Here is a 15977-nt window from a genome sequence, read left to right on the forward strand (position 1 = left end):
ATATTCAGATCTTAAAACATGCTAACTCAAAATCTTTAAGATCTTAGCAGTAATGAGAGCTTTAACTTGAGTGGTTGAAGAGAAAAGTTTTTAAGGTAAATACCTATAAGTCTCTATGCTGGTAAGACATCAGAAGTTTATAAGTAACATCTTCCACTTACCAGTGGGAGAAATCTATGCTCTTTGATCAGTTATACGCAGATTTTTGTGTGGCAGTAGGATTGCTGATGTCCTTTACTCTCTCCCTGGAAGAATCCACATAAAATGTTGAGGTGATGCTACATCCTGCCTGTTAACAACTGGCAGTCTTCTGGAAGAGACTGATGAGGAAGATGCGTCTTCCCTCTGCCCTAATTCACCAATTCATTTAGCCGCTGTTGTCCTACACTCCAGAATAGATAAATATAAATCACTACCCCGTGGATCTTGAATGTCATAAAGAGCATAGAATTGAATTTGTTAATCTAATTCATACATACCAATTACTTCAATTTGTGAGTGTTCAGCTTGTGGTATTTTTTAGCGTTGTATTTATAGCTTACTCTCACATGTAGGAGCCTAGGTGATCATCAGTCCTATGGTTCTTACAGTCTTTTCAACATATCTAGCTGGTTGCTTCATAGGACTATAGAATGATGATGGTACTATTTAAGAGATGTAGTTTGTGATTGTACTAGTTGTTATTCTTGTTTTATAATAACCACAAATTAAGTGTTGTACTAGAAAAAAAGGAGTGCAAGTTTGCAAGCATGGGCTGTATAAATAGGTATATGTGGACTTTTTGAAAAGTAGATTATATCTTTGAAGTTCAAAGGTCAAGTGCAAATAACAGTTAAATTTCATGAGATTAAAATTACCCCATTTGAAAGTAGAAATTAAACATTTGGCAGCTTAACAAGTGAACAAAAATTAGTTAAGAAATAATTGAATTGAGTTCAGATCCCTAGAATTCATGCTAAAAAAATGTTTGTAATTTCAGCTCCAGGTTCCATGAGACCTTGCCTCAAAAACAAACAAACAAAAAGTATGATGTGATTAAAGATACCTAGTGTTAATCTCTCTCAATCTCTCTCTCTCTCTCTATGTCTCTGTCTCTCCCTCCCTCCCTCCCTCCCTTCCCCCCTCTCTCTCTATATATATATTATATGATATATATACACATATGCACCTATCTATACGCACACACACACGCACACGCACACACACACACACACATACATTTATCCCATTGCACACAAACCTATCTATCTATACACATACACATTTATATATATATATACACATTTATCCCCATCACACACATACACAGGAATGAAATGCTCAGTTCCTTTTTACCGTGTGCTTTCATATTAATCTCAAATCTCAAGAGAAGCTGAAACAAAACAAAAGTATGTGAGTGAAAAGGTAGTGTTTGATATAAGGTATTAATGTATAGATTATGAAGTTCAAAATTGGCAAGATAAGTCTCTAGGACATTTAAACAGAGGAAGTAGGTATTGCAGTCTGTTAGCAGAATTTTTGCTTGGGAGAGGTCAGGTTTTTTTCTAAGTAAATGCCTTCATATGGTGTTTTGAGTAAGAATGGCCCCCAAAGTCTGGTATATGTGAATGCTTAGTCACCAGGGGTATAGAATTCTTTGATAGGATTAGAAGAATTAGGAGGTGTGGCCTTGTTGGAGGACATATGTCCCTGGGGATGGGCCTTGAGTTTTCAAAAGCCCATTCCAGATAGTATCTCTCTTGGCCTATGGATCAGGATGTAGTTCTTAGCTAGTGCTCCAGCTGCATGCTTGCCTCCATGTCTCCCACCATGATGATAACGGACTAAACCTCTAAAACCGTAAGCAAGCCACAATTAAGTTATTTCTTTTGCCCATGGTGTCTTCACAGCAATAGAACCCGTGACTAAGGCACTTCACTTCAGTAGATTAGATGAGGCCTATTCATACTGTGAAGGGCAATTGAGTTTGCTCACTCTTTTTTGTACTAAACATTAACCCAACCTTAAAAAAATAACTTTAATAGAAACATTTTAAGTAATGTTTGACAAAACAAAGCCACCATGACACAGTTATCCCTCATACCGCTTAAGATAGGTGTTTGTTGTTGTTTTCATGCTATGTTCAAAGCAAAAAAGTTAACGTGTTGAATTAGTTTTTAGTCATTTATACAGGTAAGTATTTTATCCATATAGCCATAGCTTTTTATAAAATCAGAATTGCTTCTTTATATATGGAACTTTTGTGAAGAACAAATAAAATAATTTATATAAATCCTATTGTAAACTATATTTTTCATTACACAAATATATTTTATTCTGTATTTCAAATGTGCCTTCTGATTAAAATCAAAGTCTAAATAGTTAGATGACTTCACAAAAACAAAAGCTCATTTTAAAACTTTAAACTGACTGAATTACATACATAGTACATCCATATTAGTTCATTATAGGAATTGACATTAATCTATATTTTATAAACTACTAGTTATCACTTGGGCTGCAGATGACTGAATATTCAGTCAGTAAAAATATTTACAGCCTTAAAATTTGGTTTATAGAAAACCAAATGCAGGATATAGGACTTTAAAGAAAACAAATCTTGGGGGCTAGAGACATATCTCAATCTTATGCACATTTCACACTTCCAGAGGACCTGGAAATTCCTATCACCCACATGGCAGATTATAACTGATTGTAACTCTAGTTCCCAGGAATACAGTGTCATCTTCTACCCTATGCTGGAACCAGGCATGTGTGTAATGCACAGACTAAACAGTCACACACACGAAATAAGTTTTTTTTAAACCAATCCTTCTTTTAGGTGTGTAATTTCTTTTTGTAAAATCTTACTTCGTTTTTTTAACAGTTCATTCTTAGTCAAGAAGATTTAACGACAATTTTTCAAACATTGTATGGCAATATATGGTATGAACGAGATGTTTATGTCCAATCTAATGTAAATAAAGACCAGGAGATCGTGACTGGTGGAACAACCGGTGTTTCCTACCATTTGGGAGGTTTGTGTTTAAACTGCATTTCTCTCTGGCTTCGTTCTCCTTTCTCTCTTGCCTGTCTGTCCCCCAACTTTGTTTTCTCTAGTTCTTGATAAAAGAGGACTTAATAATTCTCTAATTAACAAGGCTCACTTAGGCAATTTTAAATGATCTGTTTTTGTTACTCTGCTGATTTTGCATGTATGTATTTATGTGTATATTGAATTGAAGTTCTTAGTCCGATTGTGATAAAAATTCTTAGGATTCTTGTTTATCTTCTCTATATGTCCTTATTTTCTGTTTTGCAGCATATATAATAGATGACTTATCTATTGATGTTTTAGGAATATCAGAATACTAGAAGTAAAACAATTGGGTAATCCTTGTAGATGATGAATTTTAACAAAAGTTGGAGGGTTGGATGGAAGAAAAATAATAAAGTAAATCATAATAGGAAAGAAACTTGTTTTCGTGTTGGTGGCAAGGTGCTATTTGAATGTGGCTGGTTCTAATGCAGCACTAGCACATGGAGAGTGGGCTTAGTGAGGGTGCTAAGCTGATTTTGAGGCTCATAAATAAAATTATATCCTCATTTTAATTTTTATAGGTGATCCCAAATTTGCCACTCTTAAAGTGAAATCTGATAATCCACAATGCCTGCTTCTCCAAAGCCCTGAAATATTTCACAGCTATACTACTCAGAATCCTACACAAAAGTCAATATAATATGAAACCCCATCCTCACTTGGTAGGGTAATCAACCCCATCTTTTATTAAATGTGAGTGGTTCAAAATGAAGTAAACCAATAGAACACAGGCATGAAAGAAACAAAACACATATTATTAGTGAAAATGAGGTGATACACTGAATGCAAATAAAAGCAGTCCAACAAATAAAACATATTTTACAAGAATTTGCTAAGAAATGAAAATAGTAACTAAATGGATCCTGCTATTACTGTCAATCTTCCCCTTTCAAAGGTAGAGGAAAAAAAATCAAAGGTAGAAAAAGAGTTCTTGGAAACTAAAAGTATAAAGTACATGATTACTGATTTTTAAAAAATAATAACACTATAGTGTTAGAATTTAAGTATTCCAGAATATGACCTGAGATAATAGCCTATAGTATAAAGAAAGAAAACAATAGGGATGGAAAATGAGATTAAATTAAGAGTGCTGTTTCAGTTTAGAAGTTCCAGTCCCAGTATGCTCGGTTTTAATGATAGAAATAATTGAGCAAATGGAAGAAAAACTGGAAAGAAATAACTAGGTTCAACCCTCCAGATTTATGAAGCTCGTTCTCAGCTATAGAGCACACACAGTTTCAAGCAAATTGAATAAACTAAGACGTATGTAAAAACAAATTCCTGAAACATTAGACCTAAAACAGATAGATATTTTTTAAATTAAAGAAAAAAAAAAAACAGGCTGCCTATTACAGACTTATAAAGAACTACAAGGATAATTGTTTTTGTTGTTATAAAAGACAGTGGAACAGTATTTCAAATTCTAAATGTGATTTTGAAGCTAGGATTGTATACATGGTAAAATATCACTCCCAAATGTGAAAACAAAATAATTTTTAGTAACTCATAGTTTACTCAAACCTTTTCAGATCCTCTCCTAAAGAAATTATTCTAAAAATATACTCCAGCAAGATAATTTAAGAATCAGAAAAGAAGAAACTATGATATCAAACAACAGTAGTACCCCAAAAGTACACTTCCTAGGGATCCCAAAATTGTCCGAATGATTAGGCTAGAAAGTCAGTTTCTTTGAAAAGGAATTCACAATGCTTTATGGCTTCAGTAGTACGAGGTTGGGTTACACATTTGCCTCACTGAGAATGCATGGGTGGGATATAAGTGAAATTAAAAGATCCCCGGAAGCTCAGGCCCCCAGGATCTTTTCCCAGGACTGCGGCCACCCCAGTCACCAGGCAGAGGCGGAAACTTGATGCAAACAGCAAGAGGCTTTAATGAAAGGTGAACGTTTGTACAAATGGGCCTCCTCAGTATGCAGGCTAGAGAACAGCTCCGTCCCCCAGGCACAGGCGTTTTTAAAGGCAAAAACCATAAGCTTAGGGAGGAGCCGAGACTCTCTGTCACTTGAATAAGTGACCAGAGTCCTGGGTTGCTAGGAGGCCCTTAGTCTTGAGGGGAGGGCTGGGAATCAGATGGCCTCCTGACCCACCAGTTATAAAACCCACATACCTCAGGATGTGCTAACTAATCTTGCCTGAGCAAATGGTAGCTATCTCTTTGTTTCATAGGGACCCTAATTGTTAACTATTGAGACGTTGGCCAGTGGGGCAATCTGTTTCCTTCATGAGTCCCTGGAGGAGGGTGGCTATCTGAGAATTCTTGGTACCCAGCTATCTTATGGCCTGTAAGGGAGTAATTGCTGGCCGCTGGTAAATTCCAGGCACTAAGTCATAGTAAAGGCCTTGGTCAGTTTCTGGGTCAGGCCACTCTACATTCCGTTTGGGAAGTTTCCTTATCTGGGCTATATTTCTTTGCTAATTTTTAAGTCTTTGAAAATAATGTCTCCAGAAAAAGACTTGGAGTGTTGCTCAGTGATTGAGTGCATATGTAACATACACAAGACCCTGGCTTTGATCCCTAAAATGAAAACAGAGAATTGGGGGGGGGAGCATAGATTTCATAAAATATGTATAAAAAAGCAACTACATATGTACATGATATTGTAAAATAGCTTCTGATTTTAAATATCTTCTGTAATGTGGTATAGAACTGAAATACACTAAAGTTTACATGATTTAATATTAAATTATTCACATGCAAAATAAGAGAACATGTTTGTATTGGAGAGATACCTTAGTGAAGTTAGCAGAGGCAGTAGTATAATGAATTGCAACATGAAGAAGTGTAAATACTTGATTGAAAACTGTAGTCAGCACATGAAGAACTATGCATGATAAACTCTTTGTAGATGACCTCCTCTGGACCAACTCCTGTTTACTAGAGCTGTTTTTTTCTCCCTGTCTATTGTTTGTCACACAAGAATGTGGGGAATGACAGAGAAAGACTGAGTAAATTTGAATAAATAAGAAAATAAAAATCACTATAGATCAAACAGGTGAAGAAAATGACAGAATTTTTTTAATAGTTTTTAAGGGTCCACAAGGTGTTAGATCCCAGGAAAACTCAGTCCCCCAGGGTCCCAGCCAGGACGGCCATCACCCCAAACACCAGGCAAATTCAAAAACTTGCTGCAAACTGCATGAGGCTTTATTGTTGTTTAACTGTTAGCTCAGGTCTTTCACCCACCCGCCATGGCTGATGGCTAACAAAGACAGCTTGAACCAGCTGCCAAGAGATCTTGTAGGGCAGCATAAGGGACTCCCCTTATGCGTTTAGGGGTACGCACAGGCTCAGGATTGGTGTGCCTCCAGGCTTAGAGGGCTTGCCCTGTGTTGATTGGCCAATTGGTTGTTATGGCCCACAGGCCCTCCCAGGGTGGTTGCTATGTTCTGCGAGTCATTGCTGTGCGCTTGTCATTAAAGCACACCCAGAGCCGTAAAGCATAGCGCTGCCAGCTAACTTATGATTGGTTCCTTGCCATGAGGCGGGCATCTGACTTCTAGTGACTAGTACAAGGTCATGGCAAGCACGTGTTACTGTCATGGCTGCCGAAATGGGGAGCTGGTCCCTTCAAAGGTGGTCTAGTGGATAGATGCTTGCCAAGCAAGCCTGGAAACCTCAGTTGACCCAAATTCAGTGTCCAGAAACCAACATGTACACATACACACAAGAATGTCAAAACCGTAGTTTTTTTTTTTTTTTTTTTTTCTTTTTTGAAAGTCTGGTAAAATTAATAGTCTCTCAAGCAAGACTAGTCAAATGAGAGAGAACACAAATTCTTAGATTTTTATTCATTTTACATGGCATCCACAGTTCCCCCTCCCTCTTCTCCTCCAACTCCCCTTCCACACACCCCTACCCACTCCTCAGAAAGGGTAAGTCCTCCCATGGGGAGTCAACAAAGCTTGGCCCATTAAGTTGAGGCAGGAACAATCTCCTCCCTACTGCATCAAGGCTGATCAAGGCATTCCACCATAGAGAATGGATTCTAAAACCAGAGAGCACAAATTCTGAATATCAGTTTTCAGTAGAAAAGTACAGACCACAAGCAGGAGAATGAGTAAATATGACTAGTGATGTGAATAACTTTATGAAACATACATGAAATGTAGAAATGAAAAGGGCTGGAGAGATGGCTAAGTTGGCTAAGAACAATGGCTCCTCTTCCAGAGGATCCAAGTTCAGTTTCCAGAACCCACATGACACTCACAATTCTGTAACTCCAGATCCAGGGAAACTAACTTCCCTTCTTGCTTCCATGTGCACATGTATATTGTACACAGACATACAGGCACAACACTCATACACATACAATTAAGAAGATCTTTTAAAGTATTTCATTACATATTTCACTTTATGTAAGTTTGTCTCAGTAAATATAAATTACCTGACATGGTGGTACTTTTGTCTGGAGTTAGGTTAAATATGAATTGTTGTGTTTGTATTATAAACCCAATTAATATATGCATGTATATATATTTTCTGTTTAAAATTGGAGTATGTAGAAAATAAAAATTTTGAATACCAATTAGAACAAGTTTTAAAAATGACAACTAAAATACATTGTCTTAGTTTCTTTAAAGAAAAAATTTGAATATAAACTGTTAGATGCTGTGTGTGTGGGTACTACTCATTTTATACATTAGTTAAACTCTAAAATGAAGCCCTTGTTCATGATTCCAATATTTTGAAAGTTGGATGTCAGGAGCCAAGAAAATTCTTTAGAGAATTTCCAGCAGTTCCAGTAATTGGAGCTCTGGTCTGCATTGAATTGGGGATGCTAGCTGATTTGCTATTGAATAGCATGGCCACAGTGGGGAATGTTCCCTAGTTTGCATCTCTACAGAACTAAGCATTTGAATAGGCCTGCACCAGAGTTAGGAGCTATCTAGGAGGCAAAGGGGTGGCCAGGGGCTTGGTGGCTTCAGGGTCAGGGAAGCATGGTTAGGAAACAGCCTGGAAAATGCTGAATAAAAGAAAGACTCCAGTTTTGCAGCATGGAACTGAGAGCTCTCTAAAGATGACAAGATGCCTATGTTTGGTCTTTATTGCCGCTGGGTTACTAGAAATTCCCCAAGTCCACGGTCCTCCACTCAGGCTGAACCTCGTAGCTTGGGGCTGAGACCTGCTGGTCCATGACAGTTGGACTGCAGTATCCAAGAGGAAACAGAAGCTCTGAGTATTTAGTTCTTTTCTCTCCAGTTATGAAAGAATGTTAATCCAGACTTTCATGTCTAAATTTTCTAACCTTTTGAATTTTCTTGATTACCATTTGACTGTACTCATGTAATTAATAATTTGGTATATCTCATGGATGCTTTAATTACCTGCTTTTATAATTGTTTTCTCTTATTCCTCACTTTTAATTCTGTAGCATCTACTGTGGTGACAGCTGCTGTGGTGGAGGTACACCCACAGGCATCTCCAGTTAACACGACACTAAATCTGAGTTTCAAAACTGATTATCTCACCATGGCACTTTACAGTCCAGGGCCTGAACAGGTAAGATGAAGAAGAAAAACTCTACATTTGTAAAGAAATTAAGTAAATAAAGTATATATAACTATTAAATAATAGTTTTAATATCTTGTGTATATTTTATCGTGTATGTTCTGAAAAAATACTGATATTTTTAGTAGTTATTTCATGCATTTTCATTTTTAAATGAGTTATCTTTCATATAGCAAAATCAGAAAAACAAAATTTGAAAATAGTACTTATATTTTTTTGGCCTTTTCTTCAGATAACCCTTTGAAAACAGAGAATTTTGGGCTTACAGTATTGAACAGTAAAGTCCCGGTTAGCATGCTGAAGGCCATGCACAGGGTTCACAGTCTAGCATCTAGAAAAGAATAAAAAGAGAAGGGCCAGGTATCATGGCACACACTCTTAATCTCAGCACTTGGGTGGGAAAAGCATACAGGTCTGTAAGAATTCAAGGGTAGCATGGACTATAAAGAAAGTTCTAGGACATTCAGGGCTATACAGGTGACCCTCTCGCAGCAACCAAAAAATAAATACATAAAAATTAAAAGAGAAACAGAATAGAGATTTTGATGTTTCATAAGCCAATGTCATAACTTGGAGATAGTCATATCACAAAGTATACTTTAATACTATGCTTCTGTGTAATTTTTATGTGAATTTCTTTTCCCTAGGCCTTCTTTACAGATGTTCGTGATCCTTCTCTGGAACTTGCTGAATTTAAATTGGAGAATATTATAAGTAGTTTAAAAATGTATACAGATGGCTCTACATTCTCTTCTTTCTCATTAAAAAACTGTGTTTTAGATGATAAAAGGCCTCATGTCATGAAAGCCACTCCTAGGTTTGTATTATCCTAATTTTGAGCTATTGAGGAAAGATTGCTTCATTCTTATAGAACTTATACTCAAAATTGCCTTTATGTGTATTCATGAGGGGTCTTGAGAACTTCAGTTTAATACATCATGGTTTCTGTTCATGTTTGAAGTGTTGATGGATTTATTGAATACATAGAAATAAATAGTGCAGTTAGATGGGAAATGTATGAAATCAAGAAGAAAATATAAGCTGATGAACTCTTATAATTTCTTAGACACAGATTTTTTTCCCCATTGTGAAACAACTATATGCCAGAAGTTTTATAAGTTCATTATTCCCAAGAGACATGCTCTCAGAATATTTGTTTGCTGTCAGTAAAAGGATAGACAGGTCTTTAAGCTTTATTGGTATGTTTGGTTATTTTCAAGTGACCCATACATACAAATTGTCATTGTATTTTTCAGAATGATAGGACTGACACTTGGGTTTGACAAAAAGGACATGGTGGATGTAAAGTATAGAAAAATCAGAGATACTTGTGTGACTGATGCAGTTGTCCAAGAGATGTATGTTTGTGCAAGTGTGGAGTTTCTGATGACTGTTGCACGTGTCTTTTTTGATGCCTACATGACTGGTTCGGAATTAGAAACCAATGTTCAAACATGGACTACTAAAGAAGGTTAGTTACCAAATAAATATTTTAATGTCTGTATTGTTGCAACTGTATTTGTCCCGGTTAGTCTTTTCCATGCTCACAGTAAACACATTAATAAGTTAAAAGTCCATATGTATGTATGTAAATAATAAAAATTAATAATAAATAAGTTAAAAGTGTACACATACACACTTCTTTTTTATTTTTATTTTTTATTTATTGGATTTTCCAAGACAGGGTTGCTCTGTGTGGCCTTGGCTATCCTGGAAATCTCTCTAAAGACTAGGTTGTCAAGAAATTCACCTGCCTCTGCTATTGGAGTGCTAGGATTAGAGACATTCATCACCACCACCTGGCTGCTAGCAGTTCATAGTGTTTTTAATTTGTATTTTTGAGGCAGGGTCTCATGTAGTTCTTGATCTCCTAAAACTCACTTGTGAAGCAGAGGAACTCCTCATCCTCCTGTCTGTTTCCTCCTCACTGCTGGGATGAGCAACATGTGTCACTCTGTTGGCCTTCATTGTTTGAAAGTGTGCGTATGCGATTTGAAATTATAAGACTTGAGTAAGTAATTGTTCTCAGCAGTTGAGTGACAAGCTGGAGAGATAATGAACCAGACGTTCTTCATGTTAAACATGGTCTTTTAATTTAAAATACTCATTAACTTTTATATTCACTTCTAGATTTTAGTATATAGTTTTCCTGAGTTTTTTTTTTACATATTAATTATAATATAGTTGAAAGAGTGTTCAGAGTTGGAAATTGATTTAGAGACTTTTCCCCAGACTAATTCATGTTTCTATAAGTAAATGGAGGTTTGATGGTGGAGCATGTGCATAGCATATACAAGGTAGCTAGTTCTGTTTCTATCCCTGTGTGACAGTGGGCGATATTGCCTATCTCAAAAGAAAAACATAATAAATGCCTTTGGGATAGATGATTTTTTTTATTGTATATTTGACTTTGTTTGTTTTGTTTTGTTTTTTTGAGACAGGGTTACTCTGTGTAGCTTTGGAGCCTATCCTGGCACTCGATCTGTAGACCACCTGGCCTCGTTCTCACAGAGATCCGCCTTCCTCTGTCACCCGGGTGCTGGGATTAAAGGCGTGTGCCACCAACGCCTGACCTATATTTGACTTTGAATGAAGTAACTTAACTGTTCCTCTTCACTCTTCATAAGTAATGAGTGTATTATGTATGTGTTTATTTCTATTTTAGCACCTGTACAGGGTTCAGAGACGTACGAAATAAATATTCTTATAAAAAACCCTGAGATTGTGTTTGTGGCTGATATGACAAGAAATGATGCTCCTGCCTTAGTCATTACAACACAGTGTGAAATTTGCTATAAAAGTGACACTGACAACAATACAATGACTGCTGCCATTAAAGATCTCCAAGTCCAAGCATGCCCATTTCTTCCAGTCAAGAGAAAGGACAAAATCACCACTGTGAGTTCATTGCCTAATTCAATTGCAAGTTATTTGGGGGTTATTGTAACCTCTTCAGGAAGCAACTACCTTCTTCCCAGTTTTGTTCATGATAGCTGTAGCTTTCTTTCTTAATGGAGGGCAGAAGTTAAGAGTACTGTTTCATTTTCCCATATAGTCTTCATTTAGAGGAATGGTCTAAGGAGTTAACGTCATCTTTATACTTTTAAATAACATTTTATTTTGAGGTTCTAAATATGTTAGTATGAAGATGCTGTTTGACCTTTAAGTTAAACCTTTTAGTTTTAGTTTTTATTGTTTCAGTTTTATTATTTTAATTTGGGGATGGGTTTTTTTTCCTCAAATAATGTGTTTTTACTTATAACTTACTTCATCTTTCCACCATTTACTTTTACATACTTGATATTTGAATTTTACTCTCTAATGAGTTGTTTGGTTTTCCAGTGTTGGAAATGAAATTCAAGTACTAGGCAAGTATTCTTCTACTGATCTGTTTCTACAGACTGTGAATTTTATTCTCTTTGTCTTCAAAACTCTTCAAATACTCAATAATTTTAAATATACCCATGCAGTGTTTAGGCTGCTAAAGGAAGAAGGAAAGCATAAATATTACTAATATTATCAACCAAAAATAAAAAAAAACTTATTGTAGGAGGATCTTATCACATAGCCCAGGGTGGTTTTGATCTTACAGGTCTCCTGCTTTAGCTTCCTAAGTGCTGGAATTGCTTAAATGTTCTGCCATACCCAGTTAATTTTAAGTCAATGTCTATTTAACAGATTAGAAGTTTGAGTCTAGATTTGAATGTTTGGAAGATAATTTACAGTACAGGGCTGACAGATTACATAGGTCCATACGGTCGATTGCTGAGGACTCAAAATCAGCAAATCATGACCTGGAATCTAGACTCCAATACCTAGAAGGCAGTTTCCATGCCATCCAGATGCTGTCTAAGGATGATCATATGAAAGACCTAAAAAAACGTGTAGATGAGCAGTTAGAGCAATTTACAGATTCACTAACGTGCTTGGAATCTTTTATGATTAAAGAGATTAAAACTTTTCAAAAGGATATCATTGCTAGGCTTAAAGATCAGTGGGATGCCTCAGAAGCAGAATCACTCCAATCCCAGGCACCTACTCCACCCAGGTATCGTGACTGTTCTTCTAAGGTTGTTACTCGTACACCATTAGTGTACCCAGCTACCATGGTAGAAAAGCCAGCTTCTAAGAAACACCCTCATGGACAAATGGTTTATAAATGGCAACCTATACAGCCAAAGGATCTTAAGAATATTAAAGAATCAGTTGTCTCATATGGTCTCCATAGCCCATACGTAAAACAGCTATTACATTCATGGACAACCTTTAACAGGATGACACCCACAGATTGGGAACGATTGGTAACAGCTGTACTTGAGAATTCATGCCAAATCCAGTGGAAGGCATTGGTAAGGGAAGAGGCAAAGCTCCTTAAACGTCAGGGCATAAAGGAAGGTTTTAAAGCGCCTCTAGATAAGCTTCTTGGTCAGGGTATTTATGCTGACCCACAGGTTCAGGCTAAATATGATGACGATATACTGTCTCTTTACAGGAAAGCAGCATTAAATGCCTGGGATAAGGTTCATGAGCCAGGAGAACATCTAGAAGCTTATACCAGAATAGAACAGGGACCTACAGAACAGTTCCAGGACTTCTTACAAAGGTTAACTAGGGCAGTAGAATTACAGGTAACAGATCCAGAAACAAGACAATCAATTATATATACAATAGCTTATAAAAATACAAACCCTATATGCAAAAGAATACTTTTGCCTTTAAAGATCAGATCAGCTCCGTTAGAAGAATGGGTTTTGTATGCAGCCAACATTGACTATAATGTGCAAGATACTGGAGCTTGGGTAGGAGAAGCCATCTCCAAAGGTTTAAAACGGCAACAGGAAATTAAAAGTTCTAGAGGTGAGGATGTAAGGGCTTGGCAAGGAGAAGCACCTTACAGAGGTCAACATAGGTACCAAGAGGCTAGAGGTTACTACTACTATGAACCAGAACCTTGGGGAGGAAGAGCCTTCCCCTTGATCCCACTTTTGACACCAGATATAGTAAGAAATTACCAATACGGAGTCAGGTAAAAATATAAGGGTATTTAATAAGGAAAAGCCTTACTTACAGAGCGAACCAGCCAGCCGGTAGTAGTCTGTACAACAAAAAAACAAAGAGAAACCAAAACCGAAAACACAGTCCCCCTACTCACTCTGACCACGCCCTCACAAGCCCTCAGGTACTCTTGTAGCCAGCCCCTAAGAAGGCGTGGCTACAGCTTCCCCTACAGACTGTTGTTATAGTTCTCAGTCATCACTAAGAAAAAAGGAAAAACAGAAAGTGGAGTCCATATTCAATTCTCATTAAATTATGGCATAATCTTCTATTCACCATGCCCTTTTTGCATGGATATAGCTGTATAATCTTAAAGGACTAGGAGTTAGACAGACTACCTCGTAGGAAGGCAGATAGGAAGAGGGTTCGTGACTGAGTAGCCCTCACCCTCTTGACCTGAGCAAAAGCCTGGCAGCAAAAAACATGAGCCCCCTGCTTATGGATTGATTCAGTGAGTTTAAGACCAGATTGGTACATGTTTATACAATACCTGTGGACCAATCTAGTATCTGTGAAAGGGGAAGGGCATCTACAAATACTGTGATCCACACTGCAGCTGGATTCTAACATTGCATTCCTACTCCTTGCTCATCCAGTCAATAAATGAATCACAGATAATTTTGACATTACAGAAGTGTGGAGCTTGAGTTTTAAACATTAGGATACAAAATAGTCTGCTGTTAATCAAAAAGCCCATCCTCCCCTGGTATTAAACATGCTAGAGATACACCTCTTTCTAGGAACATGATAATGATGCTTACTGCTGAAGCAAAAGTCACTCTTGGTAGAACTTTCACTAAGAACATCCCCCCCCCCCAACAAAAAAAAACGTATATAAAGAACATGGTATAGGAAAATTCAGGGAGAATGAGCTCCATTGCAGAAAACTTGCAATATATATATATTTCACTTTTAAGTATAACTTGTGACACACTTCTTGTGTCTATAGTTAGGGAAATTGCCAACAAGTTGCCTGGTTTCTTGATGTGAACAACAAGATGCTGAGGGGTGGGGAAGATTTAAACAGAAAAAAAAAAAAAACAAGACAATGCTTTAGATAATTCTCAGCTTTTTCAAGTTGCAAAAACATCTGAAAATCATAAATGGATGCACAAAGTGTAAGGATATAGTGTAGAGAAATGACTGTATAACTGTGCAGTCCTTTGCTAAAATATAAAATATGAAATGATCAATAATGTTCAGTCACACAAAAGTTGCCTTTAGAATATTAGTGTGTGTTGTTGAAGGCAATGTGGAAATAAAAGAAAGTGGACAGGCATCTTCAAAAAGAGTTATTCTTTACTTCGAACTACTGAAGGGCTGCAGTCTCTCTGAGAGTAGACTACTGCATGTGTGTTGGGATGTATATTGGTAGGAGGGAAGCTTGGATATTTTGTAGGGTGGTGGAATGGGTGATTTGGGCTGGAAGATTCCATATGCAGGGCAGTTTGCCTGCATCTCAAAGTGTTAGATATCACTGGAGTTATCTTGATCCTATTATCAGAAATGTCCCAGAACCTAACAACCTAACAACCTTACCTGTCCTGAATTTCTTAGTCATTAACCCTTCAAGGTGTTTTGCACACATCCTAATGCATTCAAACCTTCAAGAAGCGTAAAATGTTCCCTTACTCAGCTTATCATACTGTCAAAAAGATCAGTAGAGGGGACTTTTTAACTGACGGAGTGATTCTTCATGGAATACACATAAAGCCTTTAAGATTCCTGTTTAAATTATTTTATCAGAAGCACTGCCACCTTGGACAGATAGATGAGGGTACAAAATGAAGAGGGACTCTGGAATCTTCAGGATTTCATGGGAAGTAGGCTGTAGTTTTGCATTACCTCTTAATAAAAGGGGATAGAGGATAATTTAGAGGGAAGAACAGAGATACGAAAAATTATTCCTACGATTAGAATTTGAATCAAGAAATGTGTTTGACATAAGAGTCACTTTGAATTGAACTACTTGTAACTATTGTCCCTGTATCTTTCCACCATTGTTTATTACTAATAATTAAGGCAGATTACCCACTCTTAGTGTTACAGTTCCATAGAGAAGTTATTCCCCCAAAGTCACACCTAATGTTTGTCCAGGAATTATTAAAAGATAATTGAGATTTTGCATTTAGAGTAAAAGGAAAGGTACAGATGAAGGTATATAATGAGATATCATTAGATCTTTGAAGAGATTTGGGTCTTTGTGTTAGAATGAGACCCTTAGGAAACTTCCAACATGGTGAAATATCACTTGGCAGAGAAGTGACAATCAAGGGTCTAGTGGTTACAGTTCTGCTTTCCATCATTAGGAAAA

At 36.9% G+C, this 15977-nt stretch overlaps 1 protein-coding gene across 3 annotated transcripts in view; it reads left to right on the forward strand.

Annotated features, from left to right (window-relative positions):
* Nucleotides 1–15977, forward strand: part of Vps13a (vacuolar protein sorting 13 homolog A) — a 173391-nt gene that overhangs the window by 85448 nt on the left and 71966 nt on the right. For all 3 annotated transcript variants that reach the window (XM_027406578.1, XM_027406579.1, XM_027406577.2), the window contains exons 35-39: nt 2867–3017; nt 8472–8599; nt 9256–9425; nt 9865–10079; nt 11274–11506. In XM_027406578.1, coding sequence (XP_027262379.1) covers nt 2867–3017; nt 8472–8599; nt 9256–9425; nt 9865–10079; nt 11274–11506 — 897 coding nt within the window. The remainder of the gene's footprint in view (nt 1–2866; nt 3018–8471; nt 8600–9255; nt 9426–9864; nt 10080–11273; nt 11507–15977) is intronic.

This window comes from Cricetulus griseus, chromosome 3 (assembly GCF_003668045.3).
Source record: "Cricetulus griseus strain 17A/GY chromosome 3, alternate assembly CriGri-PICRH-1.0, whole genome shotgun sequence".
In the NCBI taxonomy this organism is placed as follows: Eukaryota; Metazoa; Chordata; class Mammalia; order Rodentia; family Cricetidae; genus Cricetulus; species Cricetulus griseus.